A 26,600-nucleotide genomic window follows, 5' to 3' on the forward strand; every position below is an offset into this window, starting at 1 on the left:
CATCCTCAAAGGAGACAGTGAGAGACTCAGCTGTTAGCAGTGTTTTAGGAATAAATTATTCTTCCAGAATATGAAGAAATGTTATAAATGTATATATCTCATTAAAAGACCCTTCCAGCCTTGGTGATGGTGACTACCCCACCCTGAAACCAGAGCCTTCTGATTGTTTAGAACATTGTTTATTCTCTTTGTTATTTTCCTTTTTGCTTGTTTTCAATATTGTTCATTTTCTCTGTTCATTTTTATTTTTTCTTTTTAGGTCAGAATAGGAAAGCAGTACCTTTATTCTCTGACTCCAGTATTTATAAATTCTCAACAATGACCAGGGATTGGATAATTAAGTTTCCACCTTCCCAAGCCCACTGGTCATGCAAAACATCCATCAAAAGATATTTCTTTAGAAGGAATGTGTTTTTATGTTTATATAATTATATATTATATAAATCAGTGCTGTTCTCCTCAGAAGCAGCAAAAAAGGGATCAACAGGTGCCTCAAAGCTGGCAATGAGCTCCTTTCTTATCCAACACACATCTTGTGTGTCTTAAAAAACGTTTTTTGGAGTCCAGTATAAATCACAGACCTTCACAGGTAGGCAGAGAACGAGGTTCTGAAGATCAGCCAAAGAAAAGGAAGTGGAGACTTGGGAAAGATAGAAAAGAACCTCACTGTGTATTTCCTGCTCTCTGTCCTATTCAAAACAATTTTCTATCATGAGCAAGAAAATTAATTTTAATTCTGCCCTTTAAACAACACTTGAATAACAGAACTTTGTTAATTTACAACAACAAATGAAATCTTATTTTGGGAGTGCAAGATACAGTTGAATTACTTGAGTGTGGTCTGAAAGTCACTCTACTACAAGCAACTTAGACAATTTATTCATGCCAGTTAGATTTTTCTGTGTTGAGTTTCCCTTATTCCTAAATAAGATAAAGACTTTATTTTTTTTTAACAAAGGCTTTTTTCAGGAATTAACATGGACTTTGCAACTGCTTTAGCATTCCCAGATGGGAAGTGCTATATCTTGTCAGGTATCATATTGAGAACTGAGGGCCACAGCATAAACTGAAATTACAGAAGGCTGCACAATTTAAAAAAAAATAAAATTAAAAATTAAAAATTAAAAATTAAGAAATAAAAATTAAAATTAAAAAATTAAAATTAAAAAACTAAAAATTAAAAAATAAAAATTAAAATTAAAAAATTAAAATTAAAAAATTAAAAATTAAAAAATAAAAATGAACATAAAATAAAAAATTAAAATAAAGAATAAAAATAAGAATAAAAATAAAAATAAAAATAAAAATTAAAAAATGTTAAAAATAAAAATAAAATAAAAAAAGTCTATTCCTAGAATGTGGAGAGAAGTTATTGTAACCCATTCTGATCAGCAAACTCCTCTTGTTCATTAAAGGTGTAGGTGTGCATTTCCAAGTCCCAGCAGGCTGTCACCAACCTCAGCTGAGGTGCTGGGAAGTTAAGTAATGAAATACTTCCACTAGGCTATCCTGACTCCTGCCTCAAATCAAAACTCAATCTTTATATTCAAGACATAAACTAGAAAAATGGGCAGTGCACAAATTCCAAAGAGAGGAATGAGAGCTTTTTTTTATTACTTTTGTGCATTCCTACAGTCCATATTTTTAAAAGTTTTTTTCTAAGACTTGTAGGATTTCCTGGGGAATAGAGCACCTGAAAAGTGGATTTTGTCCTTTACTGTGCATGTTCCAGAGCAGCCATATCAGTACACAGAATGGGAATGAAAGTTTATCTGAAAGTCTGTGCCTGTTGGTCATGAGGAGTTAAATTTTCCATCTTTACCAAGCAGGCATTTCATGATGATAGTCTGCTGATTTATGTACAATTGCTTCCAAACTGACTTGGCAGTGGGAACAGGGGGTAAAGCAACTCTGAAGAGCTGAGGGTTTTATTCCATGCATCAGACTACAACTTGACAGCTCTTAAAAAGTATTCCTACCTTGAAAAGACATTACATTTTCATTAAATCATTAATCTGCTAAGAAATAGAGCTTATCAGAGCCTACAGAAAAATAACTGTACTTATTTCTAAAATAAAAACCAGCCATACACTAGGCAAGTCAAAGAAAACACCAGTGGTGCACACACATTGCAGCCATGGGAGTGTCTGCACCAGGAAAATGTGCAAGCACAGCTGGACTAAGGCAGGTGGACTCCAAAAAGTATTAGACATAACTTACTACACTGCTTACATATTAATATCACATTGCTACTTTGAGAGTTAGTAAGAAGAAAATGAAAGTACAGCAGAGATCTGTAAAAAGACAGTGCATCTCCCACGTATGGGAATAAAGTTTTATGCTGTTTGTAGCACTGAGATGAAAACCATACAGCTGCCCAAAGCAAATTCTGTCCCTCTAAAATGATTTTCATGACAAGCCCACAAGTTCTGTCTCAGGAACAGCAACTAAAGATGAAGTTCTTATGCTTAGCTGTATTTAATTTGCACTGAGATGGTATTTGCCCATCCAACAGAACAAGAAATTCAGTATCTGTATAAAACCAGGCAGTGAGGATGAATCCATGCAGGTCATGAAGTAACATGGGGCACCCTGTCTCCCCAAAACAAGAGCCCCAGAGGTCTGGAGAGAGCTCTTGTGAGCTGTGCTGTGTCCAGCACTGCTGCCATCCATCCCCAGGCAGGGAATGCATCCATGCAGAGCCAGGAGCTGCAGAGCTGCATTCCCTTCCTGCAGGGAAAGCTCACTGGGACATCATTCCATGATCCCTGCTCTGTAATGGGCCAAGTGCTGAACTGACCCCCTGAGCAGCTCAGCCCCAAACCTTCCCCTTCCCCAACACTGGATTTGCATTTCTGCCTCCAAGTGCTGCTTTCTTCTGGCTCCAAAGACATCCTCACCTGCAGGGTTTCATTTCTCTGCTCCACACCTTGCTGTTGGTTTTCCCTTCCTGCACAAAAGAACTTGCTCCAGTGCCTCTTTCACAACTGCTTCTTTGTAGTAAATGAAAGCCTCAATAATTGTATTTGGATTGCAGAGTTGATTAATTTTGACTTTGTTTAATTTGTGGCCTTTGCTGAGATCTTTGGGGCTGAGAATTAGGGAGCACACTGTACCACTGTGCTTTGGACACAAGGGCTTTGCCAATTTATTTCTTGCCTCATTTGTCACAAAACCTATGAAACTGCAGTCCAAAGCCAGCTTCATATTTCTAAAGGCAAGGCAAAAATGGATTTGTTTTTATTCTAAATTAACATCTCCCGGCTAAATTAATCTTAAAACCAGAACCCTCGGTAACAATGAGACTCTGGTGAGCAAGATAAATCCAAATATCAGCTCAGCAAAACAGAGCAGATTGTTTCTCTCCAATTACAGCACTGATGTGGCAAGAAATGCATACTCAACTTCAGCTACAGACATATAAAACAACAAATGAGGATGTAGAAAGATCTGTATGAGAACATGTTAGAAGAGAGAAATACATGAAGAACTCTGTATTTTACATGCACAACATTTCCCATGAAACATTTGTGTCTCAAACTGTTAAGACATCAAAGAACACCCCACAAACTCAATATCTTCAGATTTTAATTCCTGAAGTTTTAACCACTGAAGTTCTGTGGCCATAGGTGAACAAGTGACTTCATGGTTTGCTTTTCAGTTTGCTCCTTTGAGGAACAGCAACGGCATTTCTCTGTTTTTATTTAAAAAAGATGATTTTGAAATGTAAAATCCTTCAGTGAAAAGAACTAAACTAAAAAAAAATACTATTATTATTTTATAATAATATTAATATTAATATAATATTAATATAATATTAATATAATTAATAGTAACATTATTAGTATTTTTGATGGAAGTGTGGCTAGATGAGATAAAGGCTTTTTCCAAATATAAGAAGATATCCCTGGCATTCTTTATAACCATTTCAGGTTTCCTGCCTAATGAGGGTTTGAAAAGCAGCAAAAGTTCTGCAGCTACCTCGAACCAATGAACTGAATTATTTTTATTCCTTCCAATAAAAAAAAGAAGTTTCCTTTCCATGGAGAACATGAATTACCTACAAAAGCCAAGTTTCTCTTTAGAAATGGAATCTGCAAGCCAAAGATAGAATTAAGAGACAGAACTGAGCCCACATCACATGAGGAATGAGCTCAGGCACATGACACATTTTTACAGGATGCATTTTTCACTCTTACAGACATTGAGTAAGGAATCTGTGCTGAAGAATCACAAAACCTGCAAGATAACACAGTCTCCATCCCCCACTTCACCCCACAGCACCTTCAGCTCTATTGAAGCTGTTTGTGATATGCTGATGTAAAAACCTTCCTCCATCCCCTCTTCCCTTTACTGAGATCAGTTTGAATTCTCATCTTGCTCCCCAGATCCCCTGAGCACCCACCATGGCATTTTGGCACTCCACACCCTTTGGCTTTGGCTTGTCAGCCACTTCACTCTGGACAGCAGCAGGTGAGAGAGAGAGCTCCAGGGACATCAAGTGACAGAGCTTTCCACTGCAGCAGCAAACTGCTGTTTATTTCTTATATTTTTTATAAATTTTATTTATTTTTTATTCTTTTCCAGCTACCCACTCATTGACTTCACAGTGGTTTAATAAGGAATACAATCCTCACCACCTGGTTGATTTGTCATGATTTAGTCTCAACAATTTCTCTGCTATTCAACACTTTCCTATTTTCTAAACATTTCAATAGATCTTTGACCATTTACTGCAGTCCTTTTGTGATGAAATCCCTCACTGCTCAAAGCACCTCATCTTTTCACAACAGTCTCAGGTGACTAAAATATTTATCCATGAAATTAAACTTAATGATCAAGCTAGTTGATTGTATAGAAAATACAAACTGTATCCTTTAGTTTAACTTCATATGCAAAGTTTGATTCCTAGTGGCAATAAACTGATGTGATCCTGTAGTTTTCAATTTAACATGAATTTTAAAGCTGTAGAAGGCCAGAAGACTGAAAGGTCTAGAGAGGTGCAGAGAAAGCTACAGCCATTTCTATTTAGTGCTTGAAGCAGGACTGAAAAAGGGGTTTAGGAAACACCTAAAGGAGCATTGTGTCAAATGATTTTTGAAAATTCCCTACATTCCTATACATTCCTAGTAGAGGAAGATAGTTCTCCTGACCCTGCAATCTGCAGAAAACTATTATAAACTACTGAACTGGGGAGAAATGACTTAATAGCAGTGACAGCATCAGACCTCAAAGAAAGACAATTTCATCTTGCTTAGTGTCATTTTTTAGGATTTGTGAATGAACAGTTCTGGTCAAATTTCATGTTTTTGACTGCTCACAAGGTATCACCAGACAAACCCAAACCAAATAATCCCAAATCCTGTCGCTGTGGCGCTTTCTCAGAAATTCCACAGACCTGCAGATGATGCTTCTTATTTTGTCTAAAATCAAAATCAAATCAAAAGTGTTGTTTGGGAAGGGAAGAAAACCAAGAAGACACCATGGATATTCCCACACAGTATAAAGACAAAGACTGTATGTACTGCCAACAACTTGACTCAAATCTCCAGTTTTTCTTACTCAACTCCCACTTGTTGTCCTGCAGGATTGCAGGGAAGCAATTACTTGCTCCAGAGGTTATTTCTGTAATTAAAGCAAACTGACCTCACTTTTTTAAAAAAAAGCAGGAATTTCTGTTCCACTCCAGAAAACAGAGTGGGGTTAGACTTTGCCTTACCTACACCCTGCAAAGCTCCACTGTTATTTTAAACCCAATAAAAGAGTGACTTGCACATGCACAGTGACCATGGGAGCACATCCACCCTTTGGGAGCTCCCTCCTCCCACCCTGAGCTGTGCTGACGATGTCTGGATGGGATTTACAATTGCTCAAAGCCACTATTGTTCACACTACATTAAATCTACAATATATGCAATGAGATACCATAATATTTTCACTTGGAACTTCTATTAACCCGCAACTTGACTGGATTTAATGAAATATGTAGTGCTCACAGAGTTGATTTATATGCATTGCTATTTACAGTTCACGTTTATAAAAGAGGAAAAAGCACCCTAAGGAACTCATGGTTCTTTGGACTTTAACAGAAAGGAAAAAGTGCCTGATTTGGTTTAGCTCAGTCACACCCCTGGAAGCTCCAGAATCTTACAGCTGGATTAGGGATGGCGACAGGAATCACTGATGCAGCTGAAATAGCCAGCATAGGAAATCTACTTCTGCTATCAACCCCGAGCCAAAACATTCCTGCACATTTTAAAGCAAAAATCACAGTCAGATTTATGCTTCTTGTGTATAGAATTATACACAAACCCAATGTCTTTGCATGCAGAGAACTTGGAAATGTACGTTTGTCAAGTGTTGTTCTAGAGCTAAGTGGTGTGGAGGATGCAAACTTCCAAGGGAAAATGACACAGATTCCCTTGAAGAGAGAAACTTTTGCTTCTGGCAGAAGTTCAGAGTGTGTTTAATGGTACAAAATAAAGGCATACAGAATTAGTCAGCAGAAGGAAATATATTGGTGCCCTTGGAGCTATCTTACAAGCAATCTGTTCTATATATTAATCAACATAAAGCCATCACTCTCCCTATTCCTCTAACAATTCAACACTCAATTCTCTAGGAAAAAAACAATTCTTTTTCTTTTAGACAACATGATCTGCATACAGCTTATGCTAAAAGCAAACTTTTACCAAAGCAATGCCCTCTGGACAGTAAAACCCATGAAACTTTCTTGTGCTGCACCTGCTCCCTAAGATAGTTTGCAATAATGACTGGGAAAACTGAGAGAAGACGAGAAGGGCATTTATTCTCTAGAGTCAGGACTGTGTAAGCATAAAAAATCATACATTTTAGTATTCAGTGTGTATATATATATGCCAAAGGCTCTATTGATGAGATCTTTCAGAGCAATTTCTGTGAGAATGTTGTAATTTCTTAATAGAAAACAAAAGCATGACAAAACCTCTACATTTTTAACACCGAGGCTATATGCTAAATTTCTCACATTCTCATCTGAAAGAGGTTTAATTTTCTTTCACCATCTAGAAAACTGTGATCACTTACACTAAACCCAGTCCCTGGAAAAATCCATCCAGAAAGAAGAATCTCCCAGGGAAAGGCATGGGAACAAGAGCACAGTGTAGCTAAATTCTCCAGAAGTTAATGACTGCATCTCTTTTCCTCAGCTCCTCCCTACAACATCAATAGTCTCAGAAATTAACAGAGGGGAGCAAAATGCTTTAACACCACCTGGTGTAGTTTTCAGCAGTTGGTTTTGCTTCCAGGCCTGTCATGGCTCATTAAGATAGCACAGTACTTTCTGTCTGCAGGATTGTTCTCAGGGAATTTAGAATTCCAGATAAAATGGGATACAGAGGTTTTATCACAAGACAGAACAGGACTCTGACGCATCGTGCCAAAGTTTTAGTGTCTGAAAAGCTACAGAAGGAAAAGATTTCCAAGGCAGCTTCAGAGTAACAACAAACCAGTTAGAAAAGGTAAATATAACCTCCCAACACGAGCACTCTGCAGGCTGGTGGACAGCTCACGAGGATAAAAGGACTTCATTCCTAATTAAGGACTCATTCCTTAATTGCCAAGAGAAAAACAAGAGCGAAGGAAATGATGTCTTCACTCAAGTTTTCACCTGAATTAAAAAAATACTAGCAAAAGCCACCAAATTTGCAGGTAACCACGATTTTTCATTAAACTTTGGCCTCAAAAGTCACACAATATATCTGTATCCTGTATTGCAGCTTTCCTACTGGATTCTGTACCTTTCACTTGGAGGTTAACAGCAGTTCCAAGGCCAGTCCATTTCTAATTATTTAAATGTGAGGTCTGTAGTGTTTTATAATTAGAAATGGATTCTTTTTCATATTTCAGACTATTTCAACTGGAGCAGTTACAATTTAATGGGGAGAAAATATAGAATTAAAATAAACATATATGATTCAATATTCTATGCTTGAAAAGGACAAAACAAAAAAAATTGCAAAGGACAAAACAATGGTAACAGGACACTAGCATGTTAATTTTCACTCTCAGCCCTGAAAAAGACATTTTAAAAGAAATTTCCAAAGCTAACAGAAGGAAAAGGGACTGACAGGGATGCACTTGCTCAGCTTTGCCCCAGACAGTGAATCCTACAGACACAGAGTGCCCCCTGTGGGACTTAAAAAACTGTGTCAATTAATCAGTTTCCTTTGGATTCCTTTCAACTTCAGCTTCCTACTCATACCTCCAGACAATGCTGCTTTACTGCTGGGAAGATGAACATTTCAGAAGATAAACAACCTCAGCTTCCCCTGATTCCATTTTCAGTTGTGAGTGCTCATGTACATGCCTTTCTATTTTTCTTATCTGAGAGCCAGACAATGAAGGTGTGGACTTCTCCATCTAGCAAATATTTTTCAGTCATATCCTGCAGAGCTGCAGCAGAGGTGTGGGTGAAGAGTCTTCCAGCACAGCCCTGTCCAGGCTGGCATCTCATTTTCATGAGAATCTCTCTTGTAGCTCTCAGCAGGCCTCTGAGATGAGGAGAGGGAGGCATGCAGTAATGCAATAAACTCATTAAACTGCACAGGTCTGGCTCATTTCTGATCACCACCTACACTCTGCATCAAAGAAACACTACCTGTGGGATGAACTCATCCCATCAGTAACTACTGTGATAAAAACTCCAAAGAGGACTCATGTACAGTCAGGCAAGAAATCAAAAGATGTTTTCTGGCAGCTTGGTTTTGAAACATGAATTATTTCCTGTGATAACAATTGATTCATCTGCAATATCCTTGATTATTTTTCAAGAAACAAGAGGATAGTAAATTATTCTCAGACAAGTAATAATCCTTCTGCAGAGAGCCAGCAGGATGAAAGACTGGACTCTGAAGAGCCAGCCACATTATGTAAGCCTGCATACCTTGAATTATAGGGCTAGCAGCAATTGCAATTAGCAGGAGAAGGCATAATTCAGGCTATTGGATCATTTTCCAGGTCTGAAAGAACAGCTTGAGAAATGCCCCAAGTGGGACTTTCCAATCCTGAAGGAAGACCCTTCTGACCATAAGAAAAGGCCTGTCTAGCATAAAAACCCTGCAGACACGCTGTCTGTTCCCCTTCCCTGTAAGTGCAGAGTTTGCTGCTGCAGATTTGGCAATGGCATCAGCTCGGCCTCAGATTAGACTGTTTGTGCTTGGTTATTTTCACACACTGCCAAAATTTGCTGACAACACCAGGGGAAAAAAAGAAAAAATAAAAAAAAAATAAATAAAAAAAAAAAGGAAAGTAAAACTGGTGATTTTCAACAGTTTATAACTCAGCTCAGCCTAAGCAGGTTTTTATGGGACAAAGAACAGAGATTTCTCTGTAGACAGCACTTTATTCCTGCCTAATTTAAAAGATTTGCTGTGAATGATGGAAACATTAGAACTTCTTAAAGAAAACATAACAAAACAAAAATCCTAGCAGTTCACTAGTATTTCTCTACAGTAGATCAGATTTGGTGATATAAATAGAGACCATTATCTGCCTCTCTCATAATTATTTGCAATAAAGTTTTTTTAAAGAAAATGAAAATATTAGACTTAAAGGAAGAGGGCTTAAAAATACATAGTATTTCTTCAAGGAGTAAAATTTCTTGCTTGGAGTAATTCACACTTGAGCTATTCTAGTGCCACACTATTCCCTGAGGAGTGTGAAATGATCTTCTCAGGGTTACAGAGTCAGTAGTAAACACAAGTTCTGCTCCAAGAAACAGCATTTTAAACATGTATTTTCACTAGCATTATATCTAACAACTTCCTGTTGAAACCCAGAGGTAACTTTCTGCAGTCCCCTTGTTGCTTTAACACTTTATTTCACTGTGTATCTAGAATCTCCTCAGCTGTTTTTCTTGTCTGCTCCCCATGAGCTGCCTGCAGGGCCCAGGTTGTTAAATCTATACCTTGATCAAATCCCAAATTTAATCAGTGCTGCTCTTGAGCACCTCAGACTCGTCCCACTCGCTGAAGCATGCTCTAAAACTTAGGAAACAATATTGCTTCACTGTCCCTTTGAACACCATCTGTACAACAGCTATTTCTCTCCTTAAGAACTCCAAAAGCAGCCAATTGCTTCACAAAACTCACCACTCATTCAATTCCTGGTGTTTTTCAGTTGAAATAGTAATAAATACTTCAACAAAAGGAGAAAAATTTTGCAAAACTAGAAAACAAATGAGTGCTTTTCCTAAAGGACATAGGCTGGGAAAGCAGGGCAAGAAAGAATACACTGGAGTTTCTGTATATAAAATAAGATATTTAATTGACTGGGAGTCCTCAGTAGAGACTTGTTTGCAACAGAGTCTCACGGTGAGGGTGAGTTTTTGAAGTTTGGATGCCTTTGGCAGCTTTATAGAACTTTAAGACAGAGCAGCTATGACTGAAACACGCTCAGCTAGTTAACCATACAAATGTAATGCTTTTTCCATCTCTCTCTCCATGTGCTGACAGCATTACCATTCTCTCCAGTGTTCTTCCTTCTGAGCTACAATGGATCTACCAGCTCAGGCAGTCCCTGATACCACATTTCACTGCAGAAACTTTCCAACAATAACTTACACAGCTAAGAGAGGTCATCATTTAGAAGTGAGTAGTTATATTAAAGGATCTACACACAATTCCAAATACGTTTCAGGAGACAGAGTACACTGCGTGTAGATTTTAATGAGGAGGTTTGGCAGAGCACTTTGGCAGAAGAAAGCACTGTCAAGTGATTGGATATGGGATACATCTCCAGTTGCTTTGGATTCCCACATCACCTCAAGAGCTATTCTTCCCATCCCCCCACACAGCAACTCTCAAGGCAGTCAAATTTATAGCTCAATAAATTTTTTTATTAAAAATAAAAAGTGTGGCTTTTAAGTACTGCAGTCTTCCAACATCCTTATGCCAGGTCCAGATCAAACTGTTGTAGCTGAATATGAAGCTGGGGAAGCTTGGCCCACTTTATACAGCACTTCTAAGTTAAAGTTTCAAGATCTAAGCCACCTCTTTCCATTTTGTAACAGCTGTTTTTCTATCCTTTCATTAAAAAAAAAAAAAAAAAAAAAAAAAGGGAAAGGAAAGAAACCAGTGTAGAATAGTTAAATAAATAAATAATGGCTCACAAAACCACAGTGGAGGAACCACTGCTAGTCCTGCCAATAAAAATGTTCCTTCTCTTCAGGGCTGGCTAAACAACTGAAAGTGTTTCTAATGAACTGCTGGCAGCACTATCCATCATTGCACTAAATGGATTCATGTCTCCCTAAACTAAGGGTAACTATTTATCTGTAATGCAGAGTCAGAAATGAGGAAGTATTTAAGCCTGAGAAGTCTAATCCCTCTCTCTTCTCCCCAGCTCCTCAAAGCTTGGTTTTATCCAGGCTTCCGTGTGTAAGGATGATTAGAAAAGTTTGACTGTTAGAGAATTTCAAACTGCTCCAGTGCTAATGAACCATCTGCACGAGTTTGAAAAATCCTGGAGCAGACCAGACATCTGCAGTCTGATTTTAGCATTACAAACACCTGACATTATGTTTATCTTTTCCCTCTTTTTGTTGTCATTTGCTACACTGACTTGGCACCTTACCTTGAAGCAGTTACAGGCTGCTCAAAGCAAGAGGGCACATTCATTAGACACAGGAAAATTCAGTCCCAATAGCTGCTTAGGATCTTTGAAGATGCTGTTGTGCAAGTAACAGAAGCCTACTGTAAACAATGAGAAGGAAGAAATGTTTTTGAGCTCTAGAGGGAGTGTGAAAGTGATGTCAGCAGTCTCTGGAGGTCAGCTCTGAAGGCCTGACTGATCTCAGATCTCTGCTATCTGCAGAGACCTACCCATGCAGGGGCTGTCTTTAGAACAGGGATCAGAAAGAAATGCAGAGACACCAATAAAACACACCCACAAATAATAAAAGAAGACACTTACTTCATTTCTAGGACCTCCTCCAAATGTTTCCTTCTTTCAGCTCGTAGGTTGGTCAGGTGGGTTTCCTTCTCAGCCAAAGACTGTTGTGTGGAGGACAGCTTTGCTTTCATGGACTCCAGCTCCTGTTTCACCTTCTCCATAGCCATCATCAGCTCTTCTACCTGAAACATCATTGGAGAAGACAGGAGGAGAGAAAAACTGATGTGAGCAGCTGGGAACTTACCGAATGTCCCAAGCAAAGTGGAGCAGAAAGGTCAGCAGGGCACAGATCCAGTGCTGTGGACAGGAACAAAGCACACTTGAACAAAGCACAGCTCAGGAGTTAGCTTGCTTTGGTCACTGCAACACAACCACTGCAATACAAACCTTCAGCTCCTCTGTATTTCTCTTTTAGATGCAGCTCAGGGAGAAGAGGATGGCCTGTGAATGTCAAACCTGGCCCACAAAAATGGGAGGTATTAAATGAAACACGTTGATAAAACAGCAAAAGGATAAAAAACTTCCACTGTAAATGAGGCCTAAAGAGAAGCTACACATGCATTTCAAGAAGAAAGGTAACATTTCTGAAGCAGGGAGAGGAATGGGTTCCCATAAAAATGTGAGGCTATTTCCCTCAAAACACCATTTGAACAATGCTTTTTAGGCACACGTTGGGATTTAGGAACGTAAGACATTCAAAGAGCTGCTGATGGCAGAGAAGTACAGCAGAACAATGCTCTTACCCTCAGCAAACTGGAAAGATTCAGAGTCAACATGATTATGAATTCTGCCATACATTTCCCATAAATGAAGAGTCATTTCATTTTGCACTCAGAACATGTTCTGTCTCAGGTGAAATTTATCACTAATTTACATGCAAAATCACAACACATGCTTCAATCTAGCTACATACAGAATTCAAAAACTTCTGGATGTGCTTTAATAATTTTATAATAAAGCTCAATGGCACACATTACTTTCACTGACTTCTTCCATGTAGGTTTTCTCTTTCCATCACAACCAAGTGTTCATAAACAATTTTATAATGTGCTTTTAATGGGAGAAATTCAGATGCTACTGCTGTGCAAAATCAAATATTTGTATAAATTTAGTATGCAAGCACAGCACTACATTGCCTCTAAACCCCCCCCATAACAATCAACTCCTGATCCATCCTGGAAGTGAATTATTGAATTTACAACAAGCTCAGTTTCTAATTGTATGTTTTTACAGGGAGAGTTGAGTATGTCATTTGCTATGTAGGTGCTGTAGGAGGGAAGTTTGTAACTTGCTTTAATAAATGCTGTACTCCTAAAGGCAGAGCTAATGGCTCAGGACAAACATGGATAATAAGACTGGTTTCCATCCTCAATTGGTGCCAGAACAAGAAACATTGCAACTGAGAATTAGGAGATTTATAAAAATCTAGCAGAAAGCCTTTCTACTTCCATTCAAATGCAGCTGCCAAAAGGTGGTAATTCTTATGCTTAGCAAACTAAATAAAAAACAATTTAAATATGCAATTACCACACCCTATTGAAAATGAACAGCCAAGAATTCATCTGGTAATCACCAGACCAAAAGAGAACCTCAGTGAGAAGTAGTCCAAACTGCCAAGCATGGATATAATAACCAAACTTTTCTTTTTTTGTTAGTGTTTAGTGCACAAAACAAGATCAGAAAATCTGACAATTTTTAAAACTAAGAGAAAACCCCATAAAATGAAATAGAGAAAATGTATCAGGAAAGAATGCAAAGAAGAGCTGCAGAAATAAAGAACAGCAATAATACTGCTAGGACAGAAACTGATTCTTAAAAAATGATGGGGTAATGAAGGTGCACTTGAGCATCAGCTGCTGGGGTATGAGTTTCTGCTTTCTGTGGGTGGATCAGAAATAGCCCCACAAATTCCTACCCAGCCATTCTCCTTTAAAGAGGCACACCAGCTCTAAACCCCTGGGCTTGAACAGAAAACCACCTCCCATCAACCAGCCCCCAGCCAGCTGCAGCAGACAAAAGTGTCAATCTGTCAGCTGCCAAGATAAAACAATCTCTGCAGCAACATCTTCTCCATCAGCAGATCTGAAATATTTCTGGCAGGCTTCCTCCCCCTGCCAGCCCTCAGGGGCTGTGATGCTGACACCCAAGGACTGCTTTGCCTGGTCTGTGACAAGTCTGAGCTGTTTGGAAAACATGAGCCTGATCTCTGGGCCAAGGCTCCCAGGGAGAGGTGGCAAGGGCTGACTCTGTCTCCTATCAGTGCTTACTGCAGGTACTTTATCTCCTGCTCTGTTTGATAACTCTTTGAATTCTCAGGTTATAGCTCCTATTTCTGCAGGCCAGCAGAAAATTGATCTAATCATGTATTAGGAATGGCTGGAATGTGAGGGGCTTTTAAACTGTGCCAACAGCTTGGTTTACAGAACTGTCATTACCTTCCAAGCTCTCCAGCAAGGGCCATTTGTCAAGTAATTCACTAAAGACAAAGTTCACCAAAATAGCGATGATTGTACTCACAGCAAAGACTTCATTGTTCAGATTCATCAGCTTGTAGATAGTCCAAGGGCCTATTTCAATTAAACTGCTACAAAACAAAACATTTTATTTGGCAGCTTCTGAATCTCAGTGCAGACCTGTCCCAGTAATCAGTCCTGTGGGAAACGACACAGGAATATTCACCAGAAGCAAACTACTTGCAACGCACATCTAACTTAGCCTACACAAAAAACTTCACATCTACTCTTCAATTTTGTCCCCTGAGAGCAGATAATTATATAATAAAGACAAAATATTTGCCAAAACCAGAGCTCTGGGCACGCTGAGGCATTTTCAGAGACATGCTGTTGACATTTTCAATTTAGCTGTGGGTAAGCTCGTGCCCTGTCAGTCGTAGCTAGAAAGTCTCCACCCATTTCAGAAGATTTCTTGCCACTCCTTGCTCAAATGACAGCATATAAAATAAGGTGCATCTTCAATTTAGCCATGACTCAGTTCTCTGCAGACAGGCCAGAAAGGTCTTCATGTATTCTGAGCAGAGAACTTAAATGGAGACTTATTTGTTCATTGTTTTTAGGCCTTAAGTGACCTGAGCAGGTGACAGCTTATCTTTAAGGAAGAACATCATGCTGAAATAAGTTTCCATTAGAGGAGAGATTTCCTGAGAGACTGAACAAACTATGTGAAAGAAGGCAAAGAATGTCAATTAGCTCAGGATGGGATTCAGAGCAGCAGAAAAGGGAAATGTCAAGACAGGACAAATAGTTTGCACAGAATTGTGTCTCCTTCCTTAGGAAACATGAAAGCAAGGTGGAGAGAAATGGCAATGCAACAGAAGTTCATCTATCATGTCAAAGAAATTATTTAATAACAAAAAAAAACCAATCCTGAAGCTCTTTTCAGGATTCTATCTACTATCTTAACCTCCCTGCTCCTACAGTCTGTTATTTCAGGCTCCTCCAAATGCAAATCAAAACCCAGCCTTTAGCACAGACAGAGCCATTATCCATTATTTCCAAATATTTGTGGTTGCCCTAAACCTTTCTGGCCATTGGGTAATGTCAAGCCAGGGGCTTGCAAAGAGCTTGGTGAAGCTCCCCAAAATCCAGTAAAAAGACAGCAAAATTGAGAAAGGGGCTGTATATACAAAATATTACTGAGGCTGGAAATCCTGCCAACCTCTGCCCCTGGGATGATTTCTGGTGATCAGGACAGGTGAGCTGCAGTTCCCTCACCTGCTACATGAGAACTAATGCATTGCTAAGAATTCCTGAGCCACAATTTCGATATTTCAGGCCAGGGAAAATGCTTGTATCAGCTGATGTGCTTGTTACTGTTTGCCTCAGAAGATCAGAGCCCAAAGACTCTGACCTGAAGTCGATGCAGACAGGTTGCTCACTAATGGCACCTCAGCATCCCCAAACACTTCAGCTTCTTCACATCACAATGCACCTTTTTTCCTCCCACAGAGAGCTCTCCTCAGTGATAAAGCATCACCTGAAGATAACTTTTCTAATGCACAAAAAACTGGAAGAGGCTTCTCTAGCCCTCTCAGAGGACAGTTCTAGAGATTAATTTTCTGCTTGCACCTTTTTGGAGAAGCAGAGCAATCCTGGGTGATGATCCAAGCCACAAATGCATCATGAATGCTGGTAACACCATGTCAGTCACCACAGAGGGACTGTGCAAGCCTGAAGAGGCAATGGCAGAGCCATCAGAGTGGGGGGAAAAAGAGCACAGTGCTGTGCACTTGAAAATACACTTGCAGGGGCAGAGGCTCTGCTCTGAAATGGTGACCCATGCAACCCCTGCTTAGAGACCAAGAATGAGGAGAAGGCTAAGGAATGCACAGACACCACAGAGGAGAATGTTCCAGTCTCAAGTGCTGGGATATGAATGCATCCAAATCCACATGGATATGGCTGGCATTAAAGATAGCAAATCACTGGTGCTCTATCTAAAATACACTTTGTGTTAGGTGAGGCTTCTTCTCACCTGCAGATTATCAGTCTGTACAGAAGACACTGTGTATCTTTGTTTGGTTCTCGTTTTTGCACAGAAGGGTTTGGGTTGGAAGGACCTTTAAGGACCATGCAGGCCAACCCTCCTGCCATGCCCTTCACTGGATTAATGAAACCAAAGCCCCATCCAACCCAGCCCTGATAATTCCAGTGATGGCACATCCACAGCTTCTCAGGGCAATCTGTTCTAGGGTCTCACCGTGCTCATTATATAGAACTTCTTCCCTATGTCCAGTACTTATTCTGACTGAGTAAGAGAATAAATAAGAGAAACTTACTCTCTTTCAGTTTAAAACCACTGTCCTGTAACTAGGGACCTTGGGGAAGAATCTCTCTCTCTTTCAAGTCCCCTTTCTATACTTCAAGGCTGCAATGCAGACTCTCCAGAGCCTTCTCCAGACTGAGCAGTTGAGTTTCCCAGGCTTTCCTCACAGGAGAGATCTCCTCTGATCATCCTCTGGACCTGCTCCAGCAGGGTGGTGTCCTCCCTGTGCTGGGGCTGCAGAGCTGGGCTCTCTCCAGAGCCAGAGGGGCAGAATCCCCTCCCTCCCCTTCCCAGTCTGGGAGTTTGAATTCTCAAAAAGACTGTAACACTGAGATCCCTGCTCCCAGGCTGCAGATACAGTGTTTTAGGTCAAATGGAAGGAACACACTTTAATATTTAATTGCGTTCCTGGAATCGGAGTTGTTTTTATGCTTCTGATTGAAGGAAAGAAATTCCAGTTCTTTCAATATACATACAGACACAGCAGGCTATGGGATAGCTGCTTTTCTATTTGTGATTGTGTTCAGAAGTTCCAGGCAGAATACAAAGTGCTGAACCTTCAGAGGACACAGGTACCAACCAAAAAGGTCATTTTCCATGATCTGTGTATAAATCAATCACTAGAGATCTTTTCAAAACCACCTCAGCAGGCTCACAAGTATATTTAAAATTATTTATTTGCTAAACACAGACCTGTTTTGTATAAACAAGGAATTAGCATTGCAAGACAAAATGCAATAGGAATCTGTAGTTTTGCCCAAAATTAATTAGGCAAGCAAAACAAAAACCCTGCAGTTAAAAGTCAGTAGAAAGAATATCAGAAGGACTGAAAAAATAATTAACATTTCTCAAAGTGTCACTCTCAGATGACAGTCTCCTGTTTATCTACAGCTCTTGAGTTTTTAAAGTATTGTTTATCTCACTATATACATTGCTGAAATGATAAAGGGACTGCAAATTTCTGCATTATCTTTTACTTGGTTGAACTGATTAGCCTGCACAAAAGGCAAAGAAATAGACATGAAAAGAAGGACAAGAGATCTGGCTCCATCTGAACTTGTTTGGATCCCAGAAAAATTTCCTAGAACAGATGTTAAGACATGGAAAAAGCACAGGCCAGACTTGGGACTTAGGCATGTAATTTAAGTGCCTGCAGTAACATATTACAGGGAGAAAGCTCTGAGTCTGACATAACTTGGACTGCCAGCAGGACCAGATGGTTTGCTTAAATCACAAGCTAATAAACCTTTACACAAAATAAGAGGGAAATGAATTATGGTTTCATCATAGCCCCATTTTCCTTAAAGCAGTAGGGTGGCTTTAAGGTACTCCTAAAAACTACATCCAAGACACTTAACTAAATGCTTGGCTATTCTGAATTGAGGGAACAAGCTTCAAACTCCCATAGATATTGAGGAAACTGTTAGGCATAGCTTTTTCAGAGCTAAAAATATCAGGGGAAAAGGAGAGAAATCAGTAAACAATAACAAGAAAAACCTTCCAGCAATGTCTGATTTGTAAGGCAAGGACATCCCTCAAGCACAGACCAGCTGAAAGCTCTGCCCCACCGACAGCAGAGGGGTGCAGAGCAGGGTGGCTCTGTCCCAGCACACAGCCTGGAGCTCTGGCTTCCATTCCCTCTTATCCAGCACCAGTGCACAGGATGCAGTAATTAAGATGTTTCTATCCATCACTTCTACCTGCACCTCAAAGGGAGAGTCACAGGGAGGAGGATTCTGTTTGCAGGAAAGAGGGGAGTGAGTGCTGAAGCTGTGAAAATGGCTGGTGCATTACCAGTTCTCCAGGGTCTTTTCAGCATCTGTAATATACAGCAGTAATTTTAGGGATGAACTTTCTCATTCTTTACATTACTGTGTTGTGGCTTCCTTAAGTCCTCGTGCCTTTGTTTTTTTAGGTGGTTTGGATTTTGTACATCCAGCATCCCTGATAAAACAGAGTGTCTTGGTGGCTTCACAGAACTGGTGCCACTGTTCTGCTCTTACCTTATTAAATGGGGAAAAGGAGAGGAGCAAGATAAAGAGAACAAAAGCCTGTGCTCTGAAAAGCTGCAGGATACTGCAGATGAACGCAATTTTTCTTATCACTGCAACTGAGATATTTAGACAGCTGATGTCTCTTATTTCCATGAGCTGGTCTCCCAACAAAAACTTCATTACAAGAAGAGCATCTGATAGTAGAAAGGAGTTAATGCTCCCCATTGCTCCTTGCTGTCTCCACTGATGGCTCTAGGCAAGGAAGAATAGATGAGATTGACCAGAGACATCTGCCATGACCGTGTTCCTCCTGCAGAAGCCACACAAACATCAACAGAGGCTCCTGCCAAGGGGTTTCTCACTCCAGGACTCACCAAGAGCTTTTTGCTCCTGCAGCCAGAGCACCGAGTTTTTGTGTGAAGAAAGAGGAATCAGGATTCCCAGATGTTCTGGAAAGATAAAACTCCAAAGCCTTCAGGACTCAGTAAGTCACAGCTGTGTCCTGTTAGGGTGTTTGGAGGTAGTTTTGACAGTTCTGTCTCCTAAATGTGGGCTACAACCTACAAAAATAGGCAACAGCCTCCTGCTGGGACAAGAGCTCCTGAGAAGGAAACAGTAATTGCCTCTGCTGAACACAAAATATTTGAGTCAGGCCTTGAAAAAAAGCAAGTGAAAACTGAATTCTGATTTCTACTGAGGAAAAGAAAACTTAGTCACTGGCGTCTGAAGACTGTAACAAGTTACAATTCTATTTCCACATTTTCCTCCAGTGAAACCATTATCCAACAAAACATTCTCATTATGTTTTTTAATCCACACAACCATTCCAAAGGAAGCTGTCCTGTTTTACTTTACATGGATCTGCAGTCTCAGGAAACTGCTTTGTGTTTATTTTCCAAGGCTAGCAATTCCCAGCCCTTGGGAATACAGCAGCAACCACCAGGAATAACAATTCACCTTGAAAAAACCTGGATTTTGGTCACCTTTTATAAATCTCTGCAGAGGCAGAGCCCCTGGAATGCAGCACACACCCTGTGCAGCGCTGCTCACAGGATGGCACAATTTATCACACCCAAACAAAACCCCCCAGATAATTCCATGGTTCATTCAAGATACTCCAGCCACAGCTCTAAACATTGCCACCTTGGAAAGAAATTGCCTTTTCTCAGCTTACATCTGCTAAGGTAGAAGCAAGACTAATTGCCCAAGGATTCTGGCAGGTTTTTAGCAGCTTTCTGCAGAGCATGCTGATTTCCATTTTGCTGCACCTCAGACAGCTTCAGGTTAACTAGGACATGTCACTAGGGCAGACAGTTTAGACCTAACTGAATAATATTCAAAGTAAATATTTAATTGACAGCAGAGACTGTCAATTTACATAGCCCAGCTTGATTTTCCAAAGAGAAAAATTCTGGGATGATGTATTAACTCACTACAAGCAGTGAAAAACTGATTCCACACACAACTTTAACACTCTTTTCCCAAAAGACATTAAGGATCATGAACATAAATAAATGAGAGCACATGCACTGCCATGTGGAGGTTGAACATGTGGCAAACTGAAGAATCACAGTCTCATTGGCAAGCTCAGGAAAGTTTCCACCACTACAAACCTGTGGAAGCAGATCTTTAGCATTGTAGTTAACAGAAAGCAAATAGCAGAACCTAACTGCAATAAATAACTTTAAATATTTATAAAAATAAATATAAATAAATAAAATAATTTTTATATTTATAATATTTATATATATATATAATATTTATGTTATATTAATAAATCTAATAAATAACTATTAAAAAATAAAGAACTTCCACTATTTGGAGCCAACTGAATTCAGAGTGAAATTCAGTGAAGGGTTGAAGGAATCAGATGGCAAACAGCAGTACAGGAAAGTCTGGAAGTTTTTGTGTGAGTAGGAAATATTTCAAAATGAAGAGGCATCCTCAATTTCATGAACCTCAAGCTTGCCACTCTTCTGTGTTTTTCTGTATAGAAGAATTCTCTGGAAAGGAAAACAGTTTCTGTTCTTGCACTTCATGGATTTGGGGGAAAAAATCAATTATGTCAGAAAAAGAACTTATATTTTCCAATTCATTAATCTAATGTTCAAGTCTAATGGGCTTTTCTAATGCTTTAACATACACATTATTGGATCACACTTGCATTTAAGATCACAGAGAATGCAACAGGAAAAGAAATGGAAATGGAAAAAGCACAAATAGCTTAAACAAATATTAACAAATGCATTTGCCTGGGTCCTCACAATTACAAGCAAGCATTAATGTAACCAAGCCTGCAAGAATTTGATTTTCTCTTGAGCCACAACAAACCAAATGCTGTCCAGAGGTAGGTGCTCAAGAAAATAATGTAACAGGCAGAGAGATGCCAAGGTAGGGCTTTGTCTAGAACACCTGACTAGTAAAATGCATCATGTGAAATCAGTATTTGTCTATTAAACAATAAAAAGAGATAAAAATACAGACAAAATGATCTTAAAATCAGCACTTGCACCAAATTTATATATAAGTTTCCATCAGTATTTCTCATTTCATTAAATGAAAAGGTGAGTTATGTGGAGAAACGCTCAATGTATATTTTGCACAGAGGTTAATTATGCTTTCAGTGTCCCAAATTCTCCTGAAAGTCGTCAAATTTTGACACTTTGCAACCTTAAACGAGAGCAACAAATTAAACAAAAACAAAGTCACCATCCCTGGAGGAATTTAAAAGACAGGTAGATGTGGTGCTCAGGGACATGGGAAGTGGTGGCTTGGCAGTGTCAGGTTCATGGCTGCACTCCATGATCTTAAAGGTCTTTTCTAACCTAAACAGTTCCATGATTCTAAAAGATTTACAAGTTTTTTTTTTGTCCCTAATGTTAGAAAAAGATCTCTGCCTCCAGGTCATTAGGAATGATTTTATAGTCATCTTTTCTCTCTCTGTTCATTCTGCAAAAAAATCCTCCCAAGCCCCCAGCTCAGCACAGCTGGACACAACTGAGACAGCAAAAATTCCACTCTGCTTCCACCTCTGCAAAGGTGCATTACTGAATGCAGAGGGAATCACAAACCCAATTACCTCTCCCTTGCAGGGAGTGGGACTCAGTACAAATCTGTGTATTTTTAAAGGAAAAGGTTATGTAATCCATTTAAATATCCAGGGAAAAGAAGCAACATTAGGGAGACGCTCCTAAAAATTGCTGCAAACATTTTCACTGACAGGGACCCAGTGCAAACCTCAGTTACCCAAAATGCTTTCTCTAACCCAAGCAGAACAATCAGACAGAAGAACAGAGCAAATCTCTTGGAAAACAATGCTAAGATTATACTTTGGGCTGACACTGACTTAAAAAGCTCTTCAAAATTTTTATCAGTAAAACAAAACATAAATTTTCAGCACAGAATTTTACTTAATATGAACTAAGTACTCGAATTACTTAGCACATGTATATATATACACACACTCAAAAGCCAAAATGATTTTGGCAGACTTTTACAGAAAAGAGCTTTTCAGAAGATATTCAAGAGAAGTTCAGCCAAAAAAATGTAAACTCCCTAAAAGAATCTTAGAAAAAACCTCCAGCACCTTCACCCCCAAGCCATACCTTGGATTGCTGCCTTGATTGATCTCCAGCCTCTTAGTTTATCAAATTTCTCATTAGGAGATACAGGAGACAAAAACATTCATTAAAAGCAAACTGTCCAGCATGTATTACAGAGCAATCAGAACTCTGACATTTCTGTGGTGTTCAGAGAACATCTACAGGTAAATGGTTCCTGAGAAATTCCACTTTGTGTTTTTCATTTACAGGGACCTGCTGGAATTAACTTTGTGTGTCAGAATTTGTGCTGTGAAACAATTCCAATTATTTCCCAACACATGTGAGAAAATATTTCAGATGGATTTCAGTAACAGAATGCTCAGCAAAAAAGAAGATGTGTTTTAATTTGTTTTGCATTTTTAGAAGGTACTTGATAGGACAGCATCCAATATAAGATAAATCTGTTGTAAATGTAGTTTCTAGTCCATTCTTACAATGCATTGTAGTCTAAACTGTATTTTCTAAGGAGTTAAAACCAGAGTGGGGTTCTGATGGAAGTGCAAATGGCAGGCAGCATTCAAAAGCTGGTGAGAATTCCTGCACAGTAACTCACAGGTGGGACAGAAAGCTCCTGGAGGCTCTGCTCTACATTCAAACCCTTGCAGAGCTTGTATTTACAGCAGAGAAACAGGAGAGAACTGGGAAGGAGGTTCTGGTTGAGTTATTAACCTATTTCATCTTCATTCTTCCTTAACAAACACATACCAATTTGGAAGTAGGCATGTGTGAATTAGAGAATAGAAGAATTCAGAATAGAGAATTTAAGGAGTCTTTTTATCAATATATTTGACATGTAATGTGTACCTGCTGAAATAATTTACAGACACAGTAGGAGAAAGGAATGAGAGTAAGAAAATACATTTAAAGAATACATTACTTTTACAATATTCAATCTTTTATTTTTTCCTTAAGTAAGGAAAGCAGAGAAATCTGCCCTGTGCAGGATAAAAAGACACAGTGCATGAACAAAGATACAGCTATTTAAGCTCATTTAAAATGTCCTGCTGAGAACTTCAAACTTCAAAAAACATTGATGGAAAGTGTCAAGATCAGACTGCCAACTTCAAAATTTCAGTTTAAGTAGCTACTGAAGGAAGGAGGGAATGATGAGGTAATGGCCATTTTTTTATGTGTTTATTTGCCATTACATTTTAGGGTAAGGAGTTAAATGTTAGCTGATACTACACAGAGAGTGCATTTAAGCAGGAGTTGATATTCACCAGAGAACAGAGCTGCACCACTATCAGCAGGAATGTTATTTAAATTTCTAAAATCTTCTGCTTTTCCAATCTGAAGGAAATAAAGTAAGCTAGAGAAATGTATGTTGTGGTCAGGCAATGCACCATCTCACCCAGAGAAACAGGAGCCCATTGTAAAGGCTGCAATAAGTTTCTGGTAAAAATATTATTAGCAATACTATTCAGTAACTCCTGCCTTCCCTTCTCAGTCCAGCCCCCACAGGTCAATGCTTCCTCAGCTGTCAGGAGGTATTTTAGGTCAGAAAACATTTGTGAACTATCCCCTCCAATAAGGAACCTCAGCTTGGGTTTCACAAAAAGGGTCCCACTCTTCCATGGAGACCAAGGCAGCTTTCCAGGGAAGCAGAAGGGAAGGTGAGATGCACCAGGACAGTGAACAAGACAGGGGCCTCTTGTCAAAGAAAACTTCCAAGAGTTTTTCTCAGGGAGCAAAACTCCTGCTGGATTTCTGAGCAGGGAAAGACTTCCATGGAATTTCCCTCCCCTCCTGAGGAACATAATGATAGCTTTTCTAAAATAAACTCAGATTTGGTTAATGCAGAAAGAGTGCCTGAATCTCCATTTTCCATCTCTAATAAAAAACCCTTTATGATAGAAGTGTTTACCTGAGAAATCCTAGCTGCAGCCTTATGGGAGCACTTACAAAGCAGTCTGCACACACCTTCAGAGGGCTGAACTGGTGGGCACAGCCACAGGAATACATATTTAGGTATTTTTACATAGAGAATTCAGCAGGTGCACCATCAAAACCAGTATTATTCAAAAGAAACATCCATCTATGCAAGACTGCCTCGTCTGCCCTGTGGATGGCAGGGTCAGCAGGGATAATAAAACCAAATTCAATAATGCCAAATTCAATGCTCCCAGCAGGAAATGCCCAATTTTAGTTTTGGGAAAGATGAAAGAAAGAGCAGGTTTAAAATCCTGAAATAAACAGAAAGCTTTAGTGAGCAGGAGACATCTTGCATCCACAGACTGTTAACACAATCTGTGTTAATTGTAAGTTAACACAATTAATTGTAAGTTAACACAATTAACCCACTGGCACAGCTGATGCACAGTGACAAGATATTTCCAAACACTGCATTAACCAGAGGACAATTTCAATCCAGAAGGGATATATGAGCACCATGAAACCCAGGGTGGCTCTGTGGACACTGTAATTCAAATGTGAAGCCTATAAAATAGCACAAGAGCACACACCATGAGGTGATGAGGGTGGGACCACACAGCACGAGGTGACACTGACACCACCAGCTATCGGGGCAGAGGCACACACACAAATGAGATGTCCTCATACCTTGAACCACCTAAAGCCAAAATGGTTGAGCTCATGCACTGATTCATTAAAAAGCTTCAGACAGGCAGTGAAGTGGCAGAATGGTAGAAAACAAGATAAACAAAAGAGGGAAAGAAAAAGCATGCAGTTAAAAGCAAATTACAATCAGTTTGAACAACAGCAATGCTTTAAAAATCACACACATCACTCACACTTGCTCTGAGGATATTCATAACCTATTTTATGGTTTGTTAAAGTCCATTTTTTTTTCACTTTGCCATTGACAGTATAACATGGAGTCTTGCATTTTAAAACTCTAGTAATACCTGTGTCTATCTTCCAAAATTCTACAAAGAACTTCCACAGGCCATAATAAAACAAAGAGGACATTCTTTAAAAGTAGTTGAAGGAATGTGCACTGAAAAACATTTGAAGGGAAGTCTCCTCTGCACTGTGGGAAAACATCTCCTTGCCACCACTCTCAATATACCTGGCAGCACTGAACTGACAGCAGAACAAAATCCTGAGCCTAAAGTGGGGCTCAGCAGCTCTAGAACAAGACTCTGCAGATCCTTTCCCATTGTGCAGATTTGTTGCTCACATTTTAAAAACCATAACTGCTCTGAGGTGCACTTTAATTCTTTAATTCTTTTTTATTTAATTTTAATTCTGTTTAATTCTCTTTAATTCTGTTGCAGTAAGCCCCTGCTGTCATAGATGTAAACTTTTTTTTTCTTCCAATACTGCTGCTCTCATTCCATCCCCGTTCCTCCTCTCCCTCACTTCTGTGTGCACTGCTACATCCAAATTATTGTCCTTTTTTATGCTGTTACCTACCATATTCCATCAATCTTTACCCACAAATCTTACTCATCTTGGCTCTCTTCCTTTGTTCTCAATCTCCCTCTTGACCCTGATGGTTTATTGATCTTCTGGCTGTGCATTTCCCTTCCTCATTACACCCAATTCCAACTATATTTATATATTTATATATTTATATATTTTTATATTTATATTTATATTTATATTTATATTTATATTTATATTTATATTTATATTTATATTTATATTTATATTTATATTTATATTTATATTTATATTTATAAAATACATTTTTCTAGTTATATATTTTTTATATTCTCTGAGTTCTAGGTGCACAAAGAGAGGCACCAGCTTCTAGGTGCTCAAAGGATATAAAAATGGTCACTTTGTCTTGAAACTAATGAATTAAAACATTCTAACACCTAGGCATGAAATCACATACCACTTTGATTACTTTGTGCCTCATCACAGAACCCAATGCTTTGTCAGGTGTTTTCCTTTCAAGGAGATCTAAACTTTGAAGTGGCATTCAACAGTCAACATTTCTATTTCATGCTATTTTTTTAAAGGCTAATTCATTCAAAGTGGTTCAAAGTTTTAGGATGCTCAAATACAGCAACCAGAATTATCCTCAGCACATCTCTCAGCAAACAGCTGAGCTTGACTCCAGCTCACAGAGAAACAATTCAGGAAAACTTGGATTTTTACTTCTTTTTCATAAAGCCTGTGATACAAGAACGCATGATAAGAAAAAAAAACTCTTAAAATGTTTTAAAGTGCACTTGGTCAGAGGTGCTGTTAAGTAAATAACAAAGACAAGGAGATTCTTCCACTGAAATGCAATTACCCAAATGCTCCTGTTTGCTAATTACTGTCCTGAGGAACAGTGAAAAACACTGAAGAGGCTCACAAAAAGTAAGAGTTTTCAGCT

At 39.0% G+C, this 26,600-nt stretch overlaps 1 protein-coding gene across 31 annotated transcripts in view; it reads right to left on the bottom strand.

Moving 5' to 3' along the window:
- ERC1 (ELKS/RAB6-interacting/CAST family member 1) overlaps nt 1-26,600 on the bottom strand; it is a 272,618-nt gene that overhangs the window by 81,418 nt on the left and 164,600 nt on the right. For 25 of the 31 annotated variants that reach the window (XR_015285955.1, XR_015285954.1, XR_015285957.1 and 22 more), the window contains one exon: nt 11,953-12,113. Coding sequence is in view for 25 of the 31 variants with exons in the window: in XM_086886167.1 (XP_086742293.1) it covers nt 11,953-12,113 (161 nt within the window). In the remaining 6 variants the exon portion in view is untranslated. Of the gene's footprint in view, nt 1-10,854; nt 11,064-11,952; nt 12,114-26,600 lie in introns of those variants that run through there. The other 6 variants (XM_086886172.1, XM_086886174.1, XM_086886171.1 and 3 more) reach the window with 1 other exon arrangement.

The sequence above is a fragment of the Cyanistes caeruleus genome, chromosome 4 (genome assembly GCF_971803275.1).
Source record: "Cyanistes caeruleus chromosome 4, bCyaCae1.hap1.1, whole genome shotgun sequence".
In the NCBI taxonomy this organism is placed as follows: Eukaryota; Metazoa; Chordata; class Aves; order Passeriformes; family Paridae; genus Cyanistes; species Cyanistes caeruleus.